Raw genomic sequence first — 18,354 nt, 5'->3', positions numbered from 1 at the left:
TCTTTGTCGTTTGACCGTAAATTCAGACGGCGCTTAAAGCAGCGTTTTAATTAAACTAGTTTAACTGTCATTTCAGTCACGCGAGTTAGGCTTGTGCGTGGCGCTCTTAAATCGACGAGGAGGATTTTATTCCTCAGTTTTATTGTCCCTCCATACGGATTGTGAGCTTTAATATTAATTTCGCGGGACAAAAGAATACAGAGCCTATTACGCTCGGCAAACGACAAAGTATTGCCTCGCATTATAAATTCTTATCCGGCTTTGGAGTTCCCTGATACAGGCAGAGTGACTGAATTGAAATTCAACCGAGGATTAAGATGATATTAATCCCGGAGTAGCATCGAATGGCAGCAGTGAAGACTGAAATGAAAATATAGGCTTATTAATTATTGTACGAATAAAATCGAAAATTTCAATTCCTTATCCTGCACACAAGATTTAATTAAATATTTTACGAAGAAGAAAAGCCGATTTTCTAGGCGTACAAAGAAAATCACATTTGCTTTTTATCTCAATGAATTAAAAATTTCTTTTATTACGTACGAATTTATTTGCGAAATATTATTAAATAATCTGGACAGTTTCTGAGGAAAGTATTAGTAAATAATACTATCTCGTGTATAAGTTGTTTAATCTAATTATTTCTTCCACGATAAATTCTTTTGAAGTGACTGCTATAGAAAAAAGATACCTTACCCACTTCCCTAGATCCAATGATGTATCGGTATTCTCGTTTTGATAACTTCCGCCGAATTTAATGAATGAAACAAATGAGTATATCATTGGATTAGAAAGAAAGGAAAACGTTCTCGTTTATACCTGTATACATCTCGGAACAGGTTTGTCTCATAGAAATTCATTCCTTTTATTTTCATGAAAGTGGGAACGGATGCTCGCATGACTTTTTCATCGCGAGTGCAATTACCAACCTGTCACGAGTTTCCAAGAACCGTTTGTGCTCTCTGGCTCGTCGTCTTTATCGATGGGAAAATATGCTCGTAACCGGGTGTATTGTGTAACTCAGGTGTTTATACAACATGATGGAATTCATGTCGGAATCCAGTGTATCATTACGCACTACCACGCATAGCGTGTTAATTAAAAAAACGACGCAAATGTCTCAAAATAAACGTATCAGGCAGACGCAATACGACATTCAATCCAATAAAAGAAATTGCTAATGGTTACCGACGGAATGTTCACAAAGTTCTTTCGCAACGCGATGAATCTTATTCTCACAAATTATTTTATAAATCTGCCGTATAAATAAATTTAATTCTACCTGTCACGCTTCAGCGTTTGTTTGTAACAGCTGTATCCATAGGGTTGCAACAAAATTAAATAGTGTAAGTAAAGAATGTTTGAGATAAAATGTTATTCAGTATTGTTAATATTTACAGCGAGAGAACATGCTGAAAGCTGATTGTTGAAACTAATGAAATGTACTTAACTTGAATTACCATGATTTTCAAGGATAAAAGCATGACGAATAGAAAGTGCTGCATCAGTTATGCGTTAACTGTCACGCGAACTTCGCGCATTTCATATAAGTGTCAAATGTATGATTCGTAGCAGAGATAAATTTTATTAATTAGAATTATTCATTCATTGTACCGTGGAAACACTTTTTCTCTACCATCGACTTAATAATGAAAAACAGAACTGATAAGGAAATGTTTAGGATTCTTTATTTATGATAGATAAGAAATACTAGATTTTTTATTATTCATGTATCAGTTTATTAATGTACATTTACAGTTCATAATCTTACAAGGAGTGATATTGTTAAAAATAATTAATTGAAAAAATATTCTGTAACATACTTTATTGTATGCGAAATTGTATTCATATAAAATTATTTTTGAAAAATTGGCTGTTTTAGCACGATTACAGTGGTGTTTGTAACTTTTAATAATTAAATAATACATTTTTCGCTGTACACTACTGTTTGTGTCGTTAAATAATTTTTAACAAGAAATTTTATACGGTGGCATTCAACTTGTTTGTCAGTTTTAGGCAAATTGATGTTCATCATCGATGATCACAGTGGCAATCAACGTGGTAACACAGTTTGTAGCCCACCCTTCACACAAGAAGAAAGATGATTTTGTATTAAAAGTCTTTAAACCACATTTTACTGTAAACGATTTCATTGTTATCAAATATGATATTAAAGAAATACTTAAAATATAGAAACAAGCATTTAACGTTATAAAAATTTAAACACCTCTTATTGAATTTCTAATATATAGTGTTCCATTTAATTAGGCATCTTAATATTATTTTAATTACTAACTAGCTTTAGTAAAAATATAATATTTAAAATATGAAAAGTACTTATAAAAATAAAGTAAATTTTCATTGAAACATGTTGTTATGAAATAAACATGCAACATAGAATGTTATTATTTATAATTGCAAAACTGAAAATATAGTTGCACATTTTAACTCTGACAATGAAGTACACCGAAACAATTTAGTATTCATCTGCAAATTGGAAAATGATTTTTCTGATTACAGTGTATCTAGATATAAATAGTAATTAATTTGTTAATAAGAATACATTCATTGTAATTATTAATCATATGTTATAAGAAACACGTGTGTCATATTATTTATTAAATTATTGCTTAGAGAATATTCAGGATCAGTAAAAACGCTATGATAATCAAACGGAAAAGTAGATCAATTAACTATTCAATTTCAAAGATAAACATTATTTTCATATTTAATTAGTCGTTCATATATGTGTAATTATAAATGAATAATCAATTTTGAAAAGTGCCTAATTCTTATTGATTTTCAAGGTATAAGTTACATTTTAAGTAGTATATTATGAAATATGCATTATGGATATAATAGGTATTCCCCGATACATATTTTCTCCGCTGTACACAATCTAATCAATTAAAGGAAATTCACTTTCAAGATCGCGGCTTAGGTACAATAAACAAGAAGGTACATTAAGTGTATTATTTATGTATTTTCCGATAATCAATACTGCTATTAATATTAGCTTCTGAATTAATATTAAGACATCATAAGTTGATGCCATTGTTAACGAAACATTTTTGCTATAGTTACCTTATTATCAGTATATTAATGAAACTTTTAATCTGATTAACTTTGCAGACAATTAGAAGATATAATGACAAAGCAACTTTTAAATCAATTTTTTGTTATATATATATATATACATATATAATTATATTACAAATTTTACTTCTTACAATAAACGTATTGACACTTGTATCGCAAACTTTCCGTGCATTAATTTCTTCTTTAAAATTGCAATTCTCCTTCATTTTTTTCTCAAAATACTACACCTAAGAATAAGCATTGCGACACCTCAGAAATATGCTATAAATATTATGGCTGCGAGCTTATGAAATCTCTTCAAATATTAATACCTCAGAGACATAAATCTTATATTTTTGGTAATTCTTATAACTATAATGTAGATTATAACGATTCCGACGAAAAGACATTATGTAAATAATATATTTGATAAATATTTTTATATATTATATTAATGCGAATTATATTTTCCCACTACGAACAATTTATAAAATTACATAAATTCATTGTTATTTATGCTCCTTCAAGAGGAAAGTAAAATTTCGATAATTATAATTTTTGTTAAATAAAACGCAAATCACATGCGATACAATCAATAGCAGCCAATCTGCTGTTTAATTTATTTAAAAGATACTACTAATGACGCTAGTAATTGTCAACATTCTTTGGTGGCTAAAATTTTATTATACAATTCCTGGTTTTATATTATTTATCTGAAGACAAGGAATGCAATTCTATTTTTAAACCGCTAAAGAATGTCTAAAGCTATACTAATTTTGTTTACCGTTCGTTTCAATTACACTTTAAATTCATTATTTTATATTTTCTTATTTCGTTTTAGCAAATAAATTAATATATTTTGCAAGACTAAAATTAAATTCTGATAATGCACAAATATATTTATTAAATACATATTAATTCTTCTTTATCTATTGCCAAGTCACTTCTTCCTCATTTAATTTATATTACGCAAATAACAAATGAAAAAACTCATAATTTTACTTTAAAAAAACAGGATTTAAACTACATGTGTGCCACTAAAAACACGGTATAATTCAGGAGTTATCCGAGACAAATTCTTATCTGTTCCTGTGGCCCATTTGAAAGTCAACTGAATCATAAAACGTAAATTAATTTTTAAAAACTCATACAATTATAAAACCATATTATTCATATCTAAATAATTGTTTTCTTCAACCCCTAACAAAATCAGTAAAAAGTGACTTAAAAAATTTTCACTTTTACCAATTCTATCGCACACTTTATTAACAGTAAAAGTATCTGCTTCTTTAAATAAAAACAAAGTAACGCGTCGGATTTCGTTCAAATATGAACGCAATAATTTAAAAAATTACAATTTATTTCACGGGAAGCTGTTTAGCATTATTTCCCTGAGGGCAACGGTGTTCCATAAGGAAAGTCCGGCACAAAAATCCGCGTAACGAACAACGCAACGATTTGCCTACCTTACTCAGACGCAGCATCTGCATATAAACAATAATAACTATGTACAACTCACTTGGCTGATCCAGATCAGATATCTCCACCTGCGAGTATACCGTGACAATCCCCAACACGAACACCGTGGTTGTAGTCGCGACACTCCACTGGCACCTCCACCACATTTTGTCTCCCTTTCGCGCACTGCACACACCCTCGAATCCTTAGCGTTGCCTCGACCCGACCTAACCTACCGCCGCCGCCCTTTCAGTGGTTACCCAGTCTCGCGACCGTCGTGAACCGGCACTAATTGCAGCCGGTGTTGCTGCAGTCGACACTGTCTTTGTTGTTGTTGTTGTTGCTTCTGCTGTTACTGTTGCTGTTGTCGACGTTGTTGTTGGTGCCGGTGTTGCTGCCGCCGGTACTGCATTGCGCCGCCGTCGTCGACATCGTTTCGCCGGCTTTGCGTCCTCCCAGACGATATCTCCGTTTTCGTTCGCGAACGACCACTTGCCACCTGATCGCTTTAACTGCTCCTAGACGATCCGATGACAATCGCTTCTCCAAACGACCCTGCAGCCTCTATCGTTGATTAGATACTGCTGTGTCAATCGATTCGGCTTCTTCCTGAACACCACACCGATTCAACAGACACGGGAGCGTGTCTCAATTACTCCCGACCTGCGGATTTAATTGCTAACAACAGATTTCCGAAAAATCTTCAACCGTAAATGTCCACCGATCACGGATTGATCTGGATTCAAACTAGCGATACGTTTTAGAACTCACAAATTATTCTTGTAAAACGGCTGGAAAAATCCTCCCACGACGCACTGTCTACTGCCAGTCAGAGAAACCGTGAGGTTTTCGGATTCACAGAGTAGAAAATTATGGAACACACACGTAATAGTTAGAACTTGTTCACGGTTCGAGTTAGGTACCGTTTCGGATTTCTACTCGAACAATCGGGTTTTAGCATACGTTTGGCTACGAGGAAATGAGAGATCTAATATATCAGAGACGATAAGAAAATGGCAGTGTAATCCTGACCGAAGCACGTTTCACGTGTAACTGAAGGAGCACTTCGAACACCATCCGTGGCCTGTCGCGTTCAAAAAGATCGGATGATAGCTAATGTCGGACAGTAACTGGCATCAGGATGGCGTGACATTGGATCGGCGATATGTTTCAATGGAAAGCAAGTTTAGGTAGAGCTCGTTCGCGAAAATTGCCGGTCTCCGGACGGAGTCTAACTTGGCCGCAAGTAACGCTCCGGACACGGCTCTAGTTTACTGCACCACTAGCTCCCAATGAACTTGCCCCTATCTCACGGCTCGTTTACCCGTACTACTGGCCGCGCGTATACGTATTCCAAAAGGCGCAAGAATCATCCATCGGTAGGCGCAATTCAATTCTCGCGCGTCGATATTAATCAGCCGATCAAGCTGCTCCAACGAGCGTCGGCAACCGATAATTATTTTCCTGTCCACCGCTATCGAAAGGTTCGCGCACACTTCACGAACCAATCACGGGACCACCGGTCTCTGCTAATCGAGTTGGAGTAAGGATCTAACTGTTCGATCGCGTCCAAGCGTGCACCAGGTCGCGAACACGTGTACATTCACCGTTCTTCGAATTTCTTCGACAAAAACACTACAGACCAACTGTCCACTGTTTTCGCCGGAGATTTACGCGTTTCATGGTAGACTAATGTACGACACACGTTACACGGTAAAATCCTTTGTCATTGCAGTCCACGTGAAGCATCGGTCATCCTAATTGAACTGGTCATTAGTGGCGATGAAGGTGAATGCGAGAAACGGCGGGGAATGGGTTGACGCGTTCTTGACACTGTTTTAATTCATACACCAGCTAGAGCACCGTGATTACGACCGCAAGCTCGCCGATAACAAACCCCCCATATAATAGAGCCACGTCGAGTCCTGACCCGTGGCGGCTCGGTACTGAACCATTGAGTACCGCGAAGGACCACCGCAGGTCGCTTCGGGCATCTTCGCGGTAGCTCGGCCGACGTCGAGCACGCCGGCTACGTCTGTCTCTGTCTCGGCGCGGCGCGGCCGTTTCAGGCGCTGGATCCACGTCCACCTTTGCTTTCTGCCGGTTTTCCACGGGCGTGCGTTCTTCTGCGGTCCCTTCCTCTCGCTTTCTCTGGTGCGTACCGCCGCGCTGAGATCGCTATGATTTACTGGCGCGGCTAATGAGTCGCTATAATCGCTGCGGTACAGCCAGCACGGAAGATCTTCGAAGGATCGACGGTCCGATCCGGAGAAGGATACTCTTTCTTGGTCTGCTTTTCTTCTCTCTCTTTCTCTGTCCCTTTTTCCTTTTCGGCTCTCTTTGTCCGTTTTAATAAAAGGAGCAATAAGATCTGCAGAATGTAACGCGCTCTGCTCGAATCATTTCCGAGACGTTCCATTTTTATTATCAAATAGCTAGAACCGAACACCTGAACCGGGGAATTTCGACGGGAGGAATTCTTGAGAATTGCCGTGTTACGTAACGAGTTATGAGCCCTAGCCCCGTGCCCCGTGTCTAACGGGTTCAGAAATTAATACGTTTTATGGCTCGAAGGTGGCCGTAATTTTCGCATTTCGCAACAACGTGTGAATTAATTGATATTCGTAATTCGGGATACCATGTCGAGCCGGAAGGCGCATTTAGGGGAAGATTATTGCGGTTTGGAATATTGTCGGTTATGTGCGGCATTGCATGGTATTGCTATTTGCGATTTGTGCGTGTGAGTAATATTATATTTGTAGGGTTTCTTTGGTCGTTTTAATAAAACGGCGGAGAAATTATTTTTCAAGTTTAACGGATTGTGCAAGAAAGAATGACTTTGATCATCTTCGGCTAGATTACATATCGTTTTTAGTCGATTTTGTTTGAACTGCACGTAGCATAGAAATTTATCAAACTTTTTTCATTTGTGTATGTTTTCTATCATTTACACGATGAACAGGGATTTTATTTTGATTCTGTAAATATTACCGAAATAATATTTTATGATCTTTAAAGTTTAATCTAAGTAGAAAGGTAGTAACAGTCGTTAATAAAAATATTGATAACATCAATACAGTTTGATTGTTGTCAAATTAAAATGTAATAATTTTAAATGTAATATTAATATTAAAATAACAAAAATTTAACCATTTTGTTTATTGTCTACACTTTGTAGAATAAAGAAGACATAGAAAAATAAGTAGTTCTTATGAAAAATTAAATTAACCATTTTTAATAAAAAGATCAATGTTTTTGTAATATTCTTCTTTTTGCATAACATTTTCTAAGTCTGTTGTGCTATTAGACGTCATTGTTTTTAAATAACTATTTTTAGTACTTCTTTGGCCCAATACGTGCAATAACAGTTTTATAAAATTATACTTAGAAGATTAGTGGTTCCAAAACATCTGAAAGTTTCTTCGTAGACAACTCTTATTTTGAGAGTTTTAAACGTTTAAAGAAATAACTTTAAACGAAACGCGACCAATGTGCAAGTCGAAAAAGTACATGACCTTTTAAAAGTTCGAAGCACAAGTATTTACATATTATCTAAGATCTGTTGATGTCAATATACATATAAAGAAATAGGTTACATAGAAATCCGTTAGATTGATATTTACTGTTAGCACGTGATTACTTAACGGTTCTTTGAAGTCGTTTCCCTGAAAATCAAGACCTCTATGCTTCACTTTCTCATGTTGTCATAGTTTTTTAAAGAGAATCACCTTCTTCTCACCTCTATCGCCATAACACTTACAAAGCCCATAAAGTTTATGGATTACAACGTATAACTGTATTTATGCTTGTAATTAAGGAATGGGAGCTCGTAAAATGTACATAGATTGAAAAACACTATCTTGTTACCGGGAGCATGATACAGGCAAATTAGATCTAGAAAAAAGAAAAGAAAAATTCTTTCCACATATACAATATGTTCGGATTACTTTAAGAATTTTCAAATAAACTAAATTATACAATACATCTGATATAATACTTTCCATCCGTTAGAAACCAACAAATAAGCATACACGAGATGTACGAACGCTTCGTTCATTATAAATCTCATCAATTAATCCAAAATTCATGATCTTTGAACAGTCATCTCTATACGCATGAGCATACACGTATGCAAATGAACTCATCGCAGGCAGAAAAACAACTGGATGATTTTGAGATTTTAAATACCCAATGAAGCACGGACCAGCTAGTATTGCATCGAAAGTTTATTCTGAACAAATACTTGGTTTCGCTGACATTTAGAGTCCATTCAAAATTAACCGATGCAAACAAACAGTTCGTTTAATCTTTGTAATTTCGCGATACGCGTTATCGCGCAGAGCTCGTCCGAAAGGAGGTGTGTTCGATACACAAAATACATTTCGCCTCGCGACCGGTGTAACTTTAAAGGTCACCGTTACAAATTTAAGCGCGCACCAGTCAAAATGGGGTTAATGAGCATCACGCAACATATGTTTCCAATTGAGAGGGGGACGCTTATTTGCGTCATAAACATGTTCATGAAAACTGATAGTTCGTGCATAGCTGGTGCACGCGCGAGATAACACCCCCTCTGAAACTTCATGACTACGAGAACTCTCTGCGATCGCGATAAATTCCGGCTTTCGTGTTTCCGTCGCTATCGGGAATCGCCTGCAAATCACTTCCTAATCCTCATCGAGTAGGTATCTCCAAAGGTACCCCGTCCCTAAATCCCCTGTGAACGTTCAGGAACATTCTCGGATTAGTTACGTGTGCATCGTTGTTTTCAAAGCTTTCCTAGTGTAACGTCCCGGCGAATCGGAACTCTTCACCGTAGTACATATGTCGAAAGTTGTTTCGTCAAAGGTCAGCCGAACGGTACGAGAAACCAAATCGCCGTTGCCAGTTTTCATAGTTCGCCTCGGTTTACTGTGTGCGTGGCGTGTAAGTCATATAAATTATGCCGTGTATTATATGTGTACACTTGGTCACGGAAATACCCGCCCATTCGTATGTATGATATATTTTACCAATCAGGTTAATGCTTACTATTAAACTGTACTGATTATACTAAATTTTAGTACTGATTGTACTAATCATTTTAAATGACTAAACTATGTATAATTTCTCAATTTGAATGTGTTCAAATTTATGTAACTAAATGTGTAATTAAAAGTAAGTTATATATGAATCAATGTGTATGGCAGTATAAATTATGCTAGATAATTATAACTTTAACTTCCGTTAGATATGTAACATATATTACATAAGTGGATAGAGAAATACCTTTATGAGTGACTATTTATCGATTAAGCAAGTGTATACATCTATATATGTATATATTTGCATCGTTCAAATTGTTCAATTTCCTATTTAGTTTAATATTGTACTCACTGGTTAACAGTTCGCCGATTAGCTCTAATTGGATGGCAATAGCACGGCAGCACAATCGAATTCAGGAGATACAATACAATTCACGAACTGTTAACTGACTGTTAAGGGGTTACGTAAGTGCACGAGTTGGAACGCTAGAGGACACACTTAGCTTTAACTGTTTCTTTGGCAAACACTTCTCCACTTAAAACTAATAACGTTGTTAATGTGATAATAAATTATTAAATACATTACTGGGGTGACGAAATATTATACACACCATGTGAAATATAAAGAGATTTATGGATTTTTTAAGTAGGTGAAATATTTTATATATCTTTCTTCTGTAGTTTATATTTGAAAATATAATTATTCACTGAAAAAATAAAATCTCGTTTTACGAGTTATAAAAGTTACAATGAATATCGCCATGCATGTGAAATTAATGGCTATGCTCATACTAAAAAATGTACATTATTACCATGTATTTAGGTCAGATTTTAAAGGTTTTAGATTTTAGATCAGTTTCCAGGCAACTTTGAATACTTAACTGTATAAACTCATAGCGTTTAACGTTAACTATTATACAATAAATCTATTACAATAATAACAATGTTTTCATTTTTAAAAGATATGGTATCGTTAATCTATCTTCGTTACGTTTGACACTCATATATCCTAATGTTTAGTTTCAATCCAAACTGTTAGGAGCGATTTTAATTTAATAACTTTAGTTGCATATTTTGTAAGTATTATTTCTGAACTGATAATTGTTCGTGTATTCTCGCAAATGCGAAAATTTGTAAACAGCAACAGGCGATCCACAGGTGTAGAAAATTCAATCTAATTTTTTACATAAATTTCAGTAACAAGAAATTTAATGAAAATAAATGATTCAACTGTATATCCTTTTAAGTGGATGTCTCTAAATATGATTTCATTCGTAAACAGAAAAATATGTTATTCACATCTCATGATCGCACCTTCTGGTCCCCTTCATGCTGGCATCAGCACTTTTATTACATTACGGGATTCTAGTTCCCTCTTGCATTCTCATCACTGTCAACTCTTATCCGCGTCGGAAAGATGGAAGCGTGTCGTCAGTGAATAAGACAATCGCATCCACTTCTCTCTATGTTTACCTCAAATAAACTCAACCAGCCGAACATATGATAGAATTATATTGTTAGAATTATATTACAGAATTAAATTATAGAATAAAATGAAATAAAAGATATTGTATATTGTAAAATGCGTATCTTGTAGCACTGAAAAGTTAGGAGTAAGAGCATTATGTATTATGAATGAGTTACATCGGTACTATTAAATTGTAATCTTTATGTTTTGTTTCTATAACATTCACACACTTCTGTCAAGTTTCATCAAGATAACGAAGAAATCAACGAGATATGATAATGTAAAACTACGTTAAGATATGTAAATTCATTATACAAAATTATATTGTATATTTTTATCATTCAAAATTATACTAAAAATTTGTTATGTTTCTCAGTTTAAATAAATAGATACTGTTAATCTAGGAAAACAAAACAGATAAATAAATCGCAAAGATATTCGAGAACTGTCAATTATTTTCAGACTTATAAAATATGAATCAACTTAGGTAAATTAAAATGTATTTTATATTTACATAAAATTGCTTTATTGTTTTATTTGTTACATAAGGTGTTTTACTATTAATAGTGATATAATCGGAAAAGGGCGGATTCTACAGAGAAACTATGAAAACATCTACGTATATATTGTCCGTAATACTCTCCTTTTCTGTGCGTGTTAACAAACAATAAGAGTATCAAATGCACTATTAACTTCGAGGCATGCTGTACTATTCGATCGACTTCGGATTTCATAAAGCCTACTGGAAGCTAATCGCACGAACTCACGGATCGAATGGTGTCAGGTTTAAGAAGTCTAATTTTTATAAAGTGTCGATGCTTGTCGAGAACGAATTGTAATCGGAGACTACGATTGAAGGTGTAGGAGCCAATCTCTGTGATGATTACGTGTGGCTGTGTATGGTGATCTACATTGAATGGTTATCTACATTGAGGTACGCCACGCGATCTTCCACTCGCGTTTTTAATCTGCGAAACGTGAGGACGATGTTTCGCTTCACTTTTCACTCAATCTAAAACATTGTTTTTTTTCTATCGGGAGAAACGGACGAATTGAATACAAGATTTAAGAGTTCAAAGGGAATGGATATTAAATGTTCGAAACGAACAATTTGTATTTATCAGATATTGATAATTCGGACACGATTTATTACTTCTCTTTGGTTCTATTAAATAAAATTAAATTGTTCAGTGAATGTAGTGGTAAGATAAACATAAGAATTCGTTTTACACATCTAGTAAGTATATCCATATATATTTAAACTTAGCTTTTTAGAAATGTTGAACGAAATAAAAAAAATATAGGATAATTCCGGGTCAGATGGATTTCATTTAAATTATCAAATGATTACATTTTCAATTGCTTTTAGTAATGCATTGAATTCTATACAAAGAGTCTATTTATCTATTCTTCTTAAACATATTTGCTTTCACAAATATATTTTTTTGTTAGGTGTCAATGACATTTATGATATAATAGTTCTTTTGAAAAAAGTGGACCATCTTCCCTCGACTTACCCATTGTATTCTAATGTAGTGTTTAATTTAATACCATATAAAATATAGTGATACAAACTATAATGCCTGAGTAAGTACTTACATAACGTCTATATATGTAGCATCACATACACTCTCATTAAATACATTCTTTTAACAACATATATATGAATAGTTTATTTTGAAAGTGGCCTAAGTCCATTTTTCAAAAAAATCAACTGAATGGTTGTAACAATTTCAATTCTATATTATTTTCTTCCTTTTTTAACATTCTTTTTTAAATGGACTTAAGTCATTTTTAAAATGAGCGATTCATATGTTATAACGAAGTTTAATCATGTACTAGATTGACATTCCTTATTAATGGTAGTTCATATATTTGATTTATATAAATTTTCTCGATCCACATGCAAGTCGCTGATGTACCTAACAAAGTCAGCCCCCCTTGTACTCGATGACTATGCGAAATACCTGTATTACTGGCTTCTGATCGTACAAACGCACGTTGAACGGTAACATATTGATTCTCAGTTAGGATCTGGATATATACTGATATTAGCCTCATTAATCTTGCGAAGGAGAAACAGTTTCCGTTATGCCACTAATTGACAATGATTATTCACCAAGCGGATACCATTCGCTCCGGATCGAAGTTTTAATCCGTAACTTAAACTCAATGTAACCGTGCATGCATTAATCATAGCACATTCTACAACGACATGTATAATGATCAGATTCAAGTTGGTCGGAAGTAGAAGTTCTATGCATTCTGTGCATAACGTATGCACTAGACTGCGGAACTGTATGTAAATTCAAAATTTTTCAAAATATATTATAATTAAATTTAAAATAATTTTAGTTTGTTATTTCTGAATTTTTTTTATTGCTTCTTTTACTAATTTTTTTTAACTCCTTTACATTCATCGATTTCTCTTTCAATAGAAATTGGAGGTCTACCAGAAATTTCTGTCTGGTTTTACATTAAAAAAAATACGGTTTCAATATATTTTGAAGTTTGTAATTTTATTCCTGGGGGTTTTCCCAAATTTTTGAAACTTTCTTAATATTTCCCATGAATGCATAAACACCATTAATCTAGTTATTACGGTGCAGTAAAGGGAAAAATGTGAAACATTTGCTTTTTATTCAACTACATAAATGGTACACTATAAAGGATTAAAAGTAGTCTGAATACTTAAAATTATGTCGTCATTAATGTTATTGTTCCTTAATTATCGTTTTTGAGTTATATTTACGATTTTAAATGAAAAAGATAATAAAATATAATGGTGCTTATTTATTTTACTACTATTTCTGTATGAAACAGATTACGACAATAATTTGAGGAGGAAATTACGCAACGAGTCCAAGAAATATCATTATAAGGACAGTCTACTCTCAAGTGGTACCTATATGTTTACATAAAAAATTCCAAGTGTGATTGCTACATGCTACCTATAACTGTTTTCTTTTTTTCAATCTCTATTCCCTTTCAGTTTAACTGTCTTACGTGCATTTAGGAATCTTAAATTGGAGAGGATGATAATTCAATCAAAAATATCTTAGCCTTCCAATTAATTATTAGGATAGATAATGTTAAGAAACATGCAGCATTTAAAATGCATACAAATTTTCCTAACACCTACAAACTAAAATAGTTAAATTTGGCAGTCAAGTACTTACGTAATTAACCTTAAAACTCTAGAAAGTAAAACATAATGGTTAGGAATGCGACATATGGCTCTCTTTCCGACAAAAATAAAAAATTTTCTTGACAGCCACTCAGATAAGCTAACGCTATACAAATGCTCCACAGTGAGCTTAATGCAAGGAAGTATTAGAGGTGCCGAAAAACCTTCTCATATTTTGAATCTATGCTAAAAAGTTTCTACAAAGAAGTAATAGAAAAGCTAGTTGCAAAATGGAAATAGGTCATTGATATGATTGATTAAATATGCTTACCTACGTCTGTTATTATTTTCATCGAAGTTTTATAATAAAAACGAAAAGACTTACCAGTAATCCTAACACTAGATTTACGGTCGCTCTTTTTACACTTTATTCTATTATTTCTGGAAATCTACATATTCATTCAAATAGATCACGGAAGTTATTGTTACGTGCAGGTTAAGTATAATGCGTATTCGAGTAATTGCATGAATTAAAATCGACTTGAACTGTTACGAAATAGTGCTTAAAGAACTCAATATCCGTCAAATTGACGGGTTCCGTAAATCTAGTGTTGCTTAACCCTCTGTTAATTACATTCTGTTTCAACTCAGACAGAATAGGCAATTTTTTTTTTATTTTGTACCTGTATACATATTAAGTTTTCGTATGGGAACAGTCGTAAAATGCACTAGATAACATTGTTTACTAATACTTTCTTAGTTATTTCATTACTACATCGACATTTAACCAACTAATTGTGGAATTTATTGAAAAATCTCTCATTGTGCGCGTAATAAGGTCAAATAATAATGTGTACACTCGTCAAACGCAGAGCAAATGCATCTATAATATATCCTAACGAAAAACTAAAATAAAACGAAAAAGAACTACACATTTATCCGAAAAAATAAATAATTTATCGTTGAACAAATTAGTACTATTTTGCGTTTCAAGATGAGGTGTATACTTGCCGAATGCAGTTAACGGGTTAAATATTATAGAATAACAGCCATATATATTTTCGTAATTCACAAAAAATTCATGCAATGTAGGATTGATATTATTCAAAAGTCATTAGGGGTGGTCGTGTTTCAGATTATCATAGATACCGCCTTTGAATGTGAATTCCGAAACGTCGTAACGACGAGTTCGTAATCGGTGACGGCTAGTTTGAATCTCCTCGTGAGCTGCTCAAAGTGTGTCTGGTCGTGATGCAGCCCGCGTTCCGGATCAACGATATTTTACATCGAGTACAGAACCCGCTTTCATGGCATTGCCAGGGGATTGGAACCTGACACCACACCATACATCATGATACACCGTCGAACACCCAGGCTGTTAACCCGAAGCACAAGTTGAATACGACAACAATAATGTTATAGGCTTCCCCGCTCTGTTTTCCGACTTGTCAAATAAACCACGAAGCCCGTCAGTCACATCGTATTTTCGTTCGTGATCGCTTTGTTGCCCCCGTTTTTTTCTTTACCCAACAAACAGGCACACGATCTTTATCACTCGATCTTGCTGCCATTAATGAGAGGACACAACTGCTCGCGGTGCGAACAAATTAATGGTCGCGGATTTTGGGGGTGAAGCAACGTTTACGGATCGACAAACATTTGCGAGAGAAGTTTTCTGCAAAACTACGCTGTGCAGGGTGTTCCACTGTAATCTAGAAATGCAATTATTTACGGGACAATTCGTTATTTAAAAAGTATATCAAATCAATGCGTTCTGTTTTGATAGGTTTTTTGACGTGGATAAGTTAATACCTTTTTGGGGAGAATTGCCTGCTGTATTGATTGATGTAAACATACTATATGATTACAGTTGGAAAAATAGTGGTGATATTCGTAGCTTCTATACATGTCTGTCTAGAGATAAACTGTATGTACTTATTGCTCTCTGAAAACGGAAAAATTACGTTTAAGATGTTTTTTAAATAACGATTAAGGTTACCCTTTTAAGTAATCAAAATAGAATATTCCTTTTTTACGTAGGTACATATGTATATTTACTATTTTTCTGAAGTAAAGACGAAATTCTGTCAAAAAAAATTTGTAATTAATTTTCAAGTTACAATGACCTTGAACTTTTACGCCTCAGCGTATAAAAGTTCAAGTTAACTGATTACTTAATTTTATTCATCACTTTGCCGTGCAAAATGAAATAAATCAACAGAATACCAATATTGATGTGTGACATCAAAGTTACATGGGCCTACAGAGGGTTAAGATGGATATGTTTCGACGAAGAATAAATTATATATGTATTCATTAGTACTTTTACGAATGTAATATGACTCTTTTCTTAAAAACATGATTCAATTGCTTATTATTCATACATTATTATACCTGTAGAAAAGATTGGTAAAAAATGGTAAAAAAAGTAGACTGTTTCAAGTTTTTGTGTTCTGAACTATGTCACTTTTCTTACCTTCGTTCTCGATTAATAAATTAATAAAACTATTTACCAAACACGAAAGCAAAGAAATAATAATTTTTATATAAATACGTATATTGATTTTTTAAAATTAAATAACGTGCAAAGAATAAAGCATGTAAGCATATTCGATTCGTGGCAGCATTTTAATGGTAATGGTAGTGTAAAAGCATATCAAGAGATAAAACGTACAACTTTTACTTTAGCATTATTCTGTACATCTACGTAAAAGCATATTATTCCTCGTCCCAGTTTTTAAAATTGTCCTGTTTAATATATAAAAATTGCACGTGTATCCATCATTTTATTGGAAGCAAGGGAGTTACATGTAAAATTCACGCCGCTTTTATACATAATATATGTTCTTATCGGTTATACAGGGTGCCCTGAACAATGTTACTGGATGTTCTGAAAATTATTTTCATGTGTTTTTCGAAAATCTGTGTAAATGTTAATCATTTGTCCTGGTAATATACTGTCTTAAAAACTGAGAAGTAGAACATATTTTTAATATTTAATTCCTTTCTTTCGTCGAAACAAAACTCGAAATAGAATTTATAAATACTATTCAGTATACCGCACAAAAAATGGTAGAAATAAAATATGGAAAATATGAAAATATCTTAATAACAAAAACAATGAAAATAATAAGAAAATAAAACATTTTTCTTAAAATAAAATATTACTTTAAGGACAATAATATTTTGTCTCAAAAATCGACACAAAATTTTAGGTAACCAAACAGAAGAAAATCTACTAAATAAAATAAATGTATTTTAACATAATAATAATAGTTAAAACTTCTGTATGAAATGCCACGGAAGTTTGAAAACTTTGAAGTTTATCTTTTATTCTAACAGAATATAATTTTGTTCCAGAATAAGAAATATAGAATCCAAAAAGAAATCTTAGTAATTAATTATTTATCACAGTCTACAATATCAAACTGCCAATTTCTTTCAAGCACGTCAGTTATGAACTTGTAAAAACTTAATGACGCAGCTATTCATATTTTCCCTTAATGAACTTTGAATACGCTATACATTTTTAAAAGTGATTTTTATAAGTAAGTTTAGTATACGTTCTGGTATCCCGAACAGAACCATATTTCAACAACATGAAAACTAAAAAGAACTACGTGCAGTTTCGTTCCAAGTTCAGAAAATGGCAAGATATATATATATATATATATATATATACATCTAAAGACGAGGTACCTAATTCAACAGGCGTACTTTTTCTCATTACTTAATTAATGACCACGATATTTCTGCCATGCCGCAGTACGCTCTTCTCTTACACCTACAAACTAAACTTCCGCAAAGATATCCGCGTGAATAATGGTTTCCGTTTCTTCCCGTACCGGGTAGTACTGTATCACAATAATACCTTTCTCTGGGCTAATAAAAGAAAACGTAACCGAGGAAACCTACTGCGGCTTTTATGTGCCGAAACAAAATTCTCGGAGACTCACCTGCACCGTTCGATCATGTGCCCGTTATTAATCGTTTAACGTAGTCTCGCAACTTCGACGCTATTGTCGCCGGTTATTGTCGAAATTGATCAGACAAATCTAAAACTGTTCATTCGAAACCGAGTTCCGATCGACTATGGCTAAATGTAAAGGATTCGATAAATAAAACACATAGTAACACATACGCCACATTTTATGTAACTTTGCATAATCGATCACTCGTCCAGTCGAAAAATGTTTAAT

The 18,354-nt window shown here is 33.7% G+C and overlaps 1 protein-coding gene across 2 annotated transcripts in view; it reads right to left on the bottom strand.

Annotated features, from left to right (window-relative positions):
* The window catches only part of LOC116426414 (neural cell adhesion molecule 1), a 211,849-nt gene extending 205,382 nt beyond the window's left edge, over nucleotides 1-6,467 (bottom strand). Inside the window, exons 1-2 of one of the 2 annotated variants that reach the window (XM_031975293.2) lie at nucleotides 5,308-6,467; nucleotides 4,598-5,199 (exon numbers count right to left, since the gene is read on the bottom strand). In XM_031975293.2, coding sequence (XP_031831153.1) covers nucleotides 4,598-4,703 — 106 coding nt within the window. In that variant the 5' untranslated portion in view covers nucleotides 4,704-5,199; nucleotides 5,308-6,467. Of the gene's footprint in view, nucleotides 1-4,597 lie in introns of both variants that reach the window. The other variant, XM_031975292.2, reaches the window with a different exon arrangement.
* Nucleotides 6,468-18,354: the final 11,887 nt, after the last annotated feature.

The sequence above is a fragment of the Nomia melanderi genome, chromosome 8 (assembly GCF_051020985.1).
Source record: "Nomia melanderi isolate GNS246 chromosome 8, iyNomMela1, whole genome shotgun sequence".
In the NCBI taxonomy this organism is placed as follows: Eukaryota; Metazoa; Arthropoda; class Insecta; order Hymenoptera; family Halictidae; genus Nomia; species Nomia melanderi.
The sequence above is the reverse complement of the archived record's forward strand: the minus strand, read 5'-3'. Positions and strand labels throughout refer to the sequence as shown.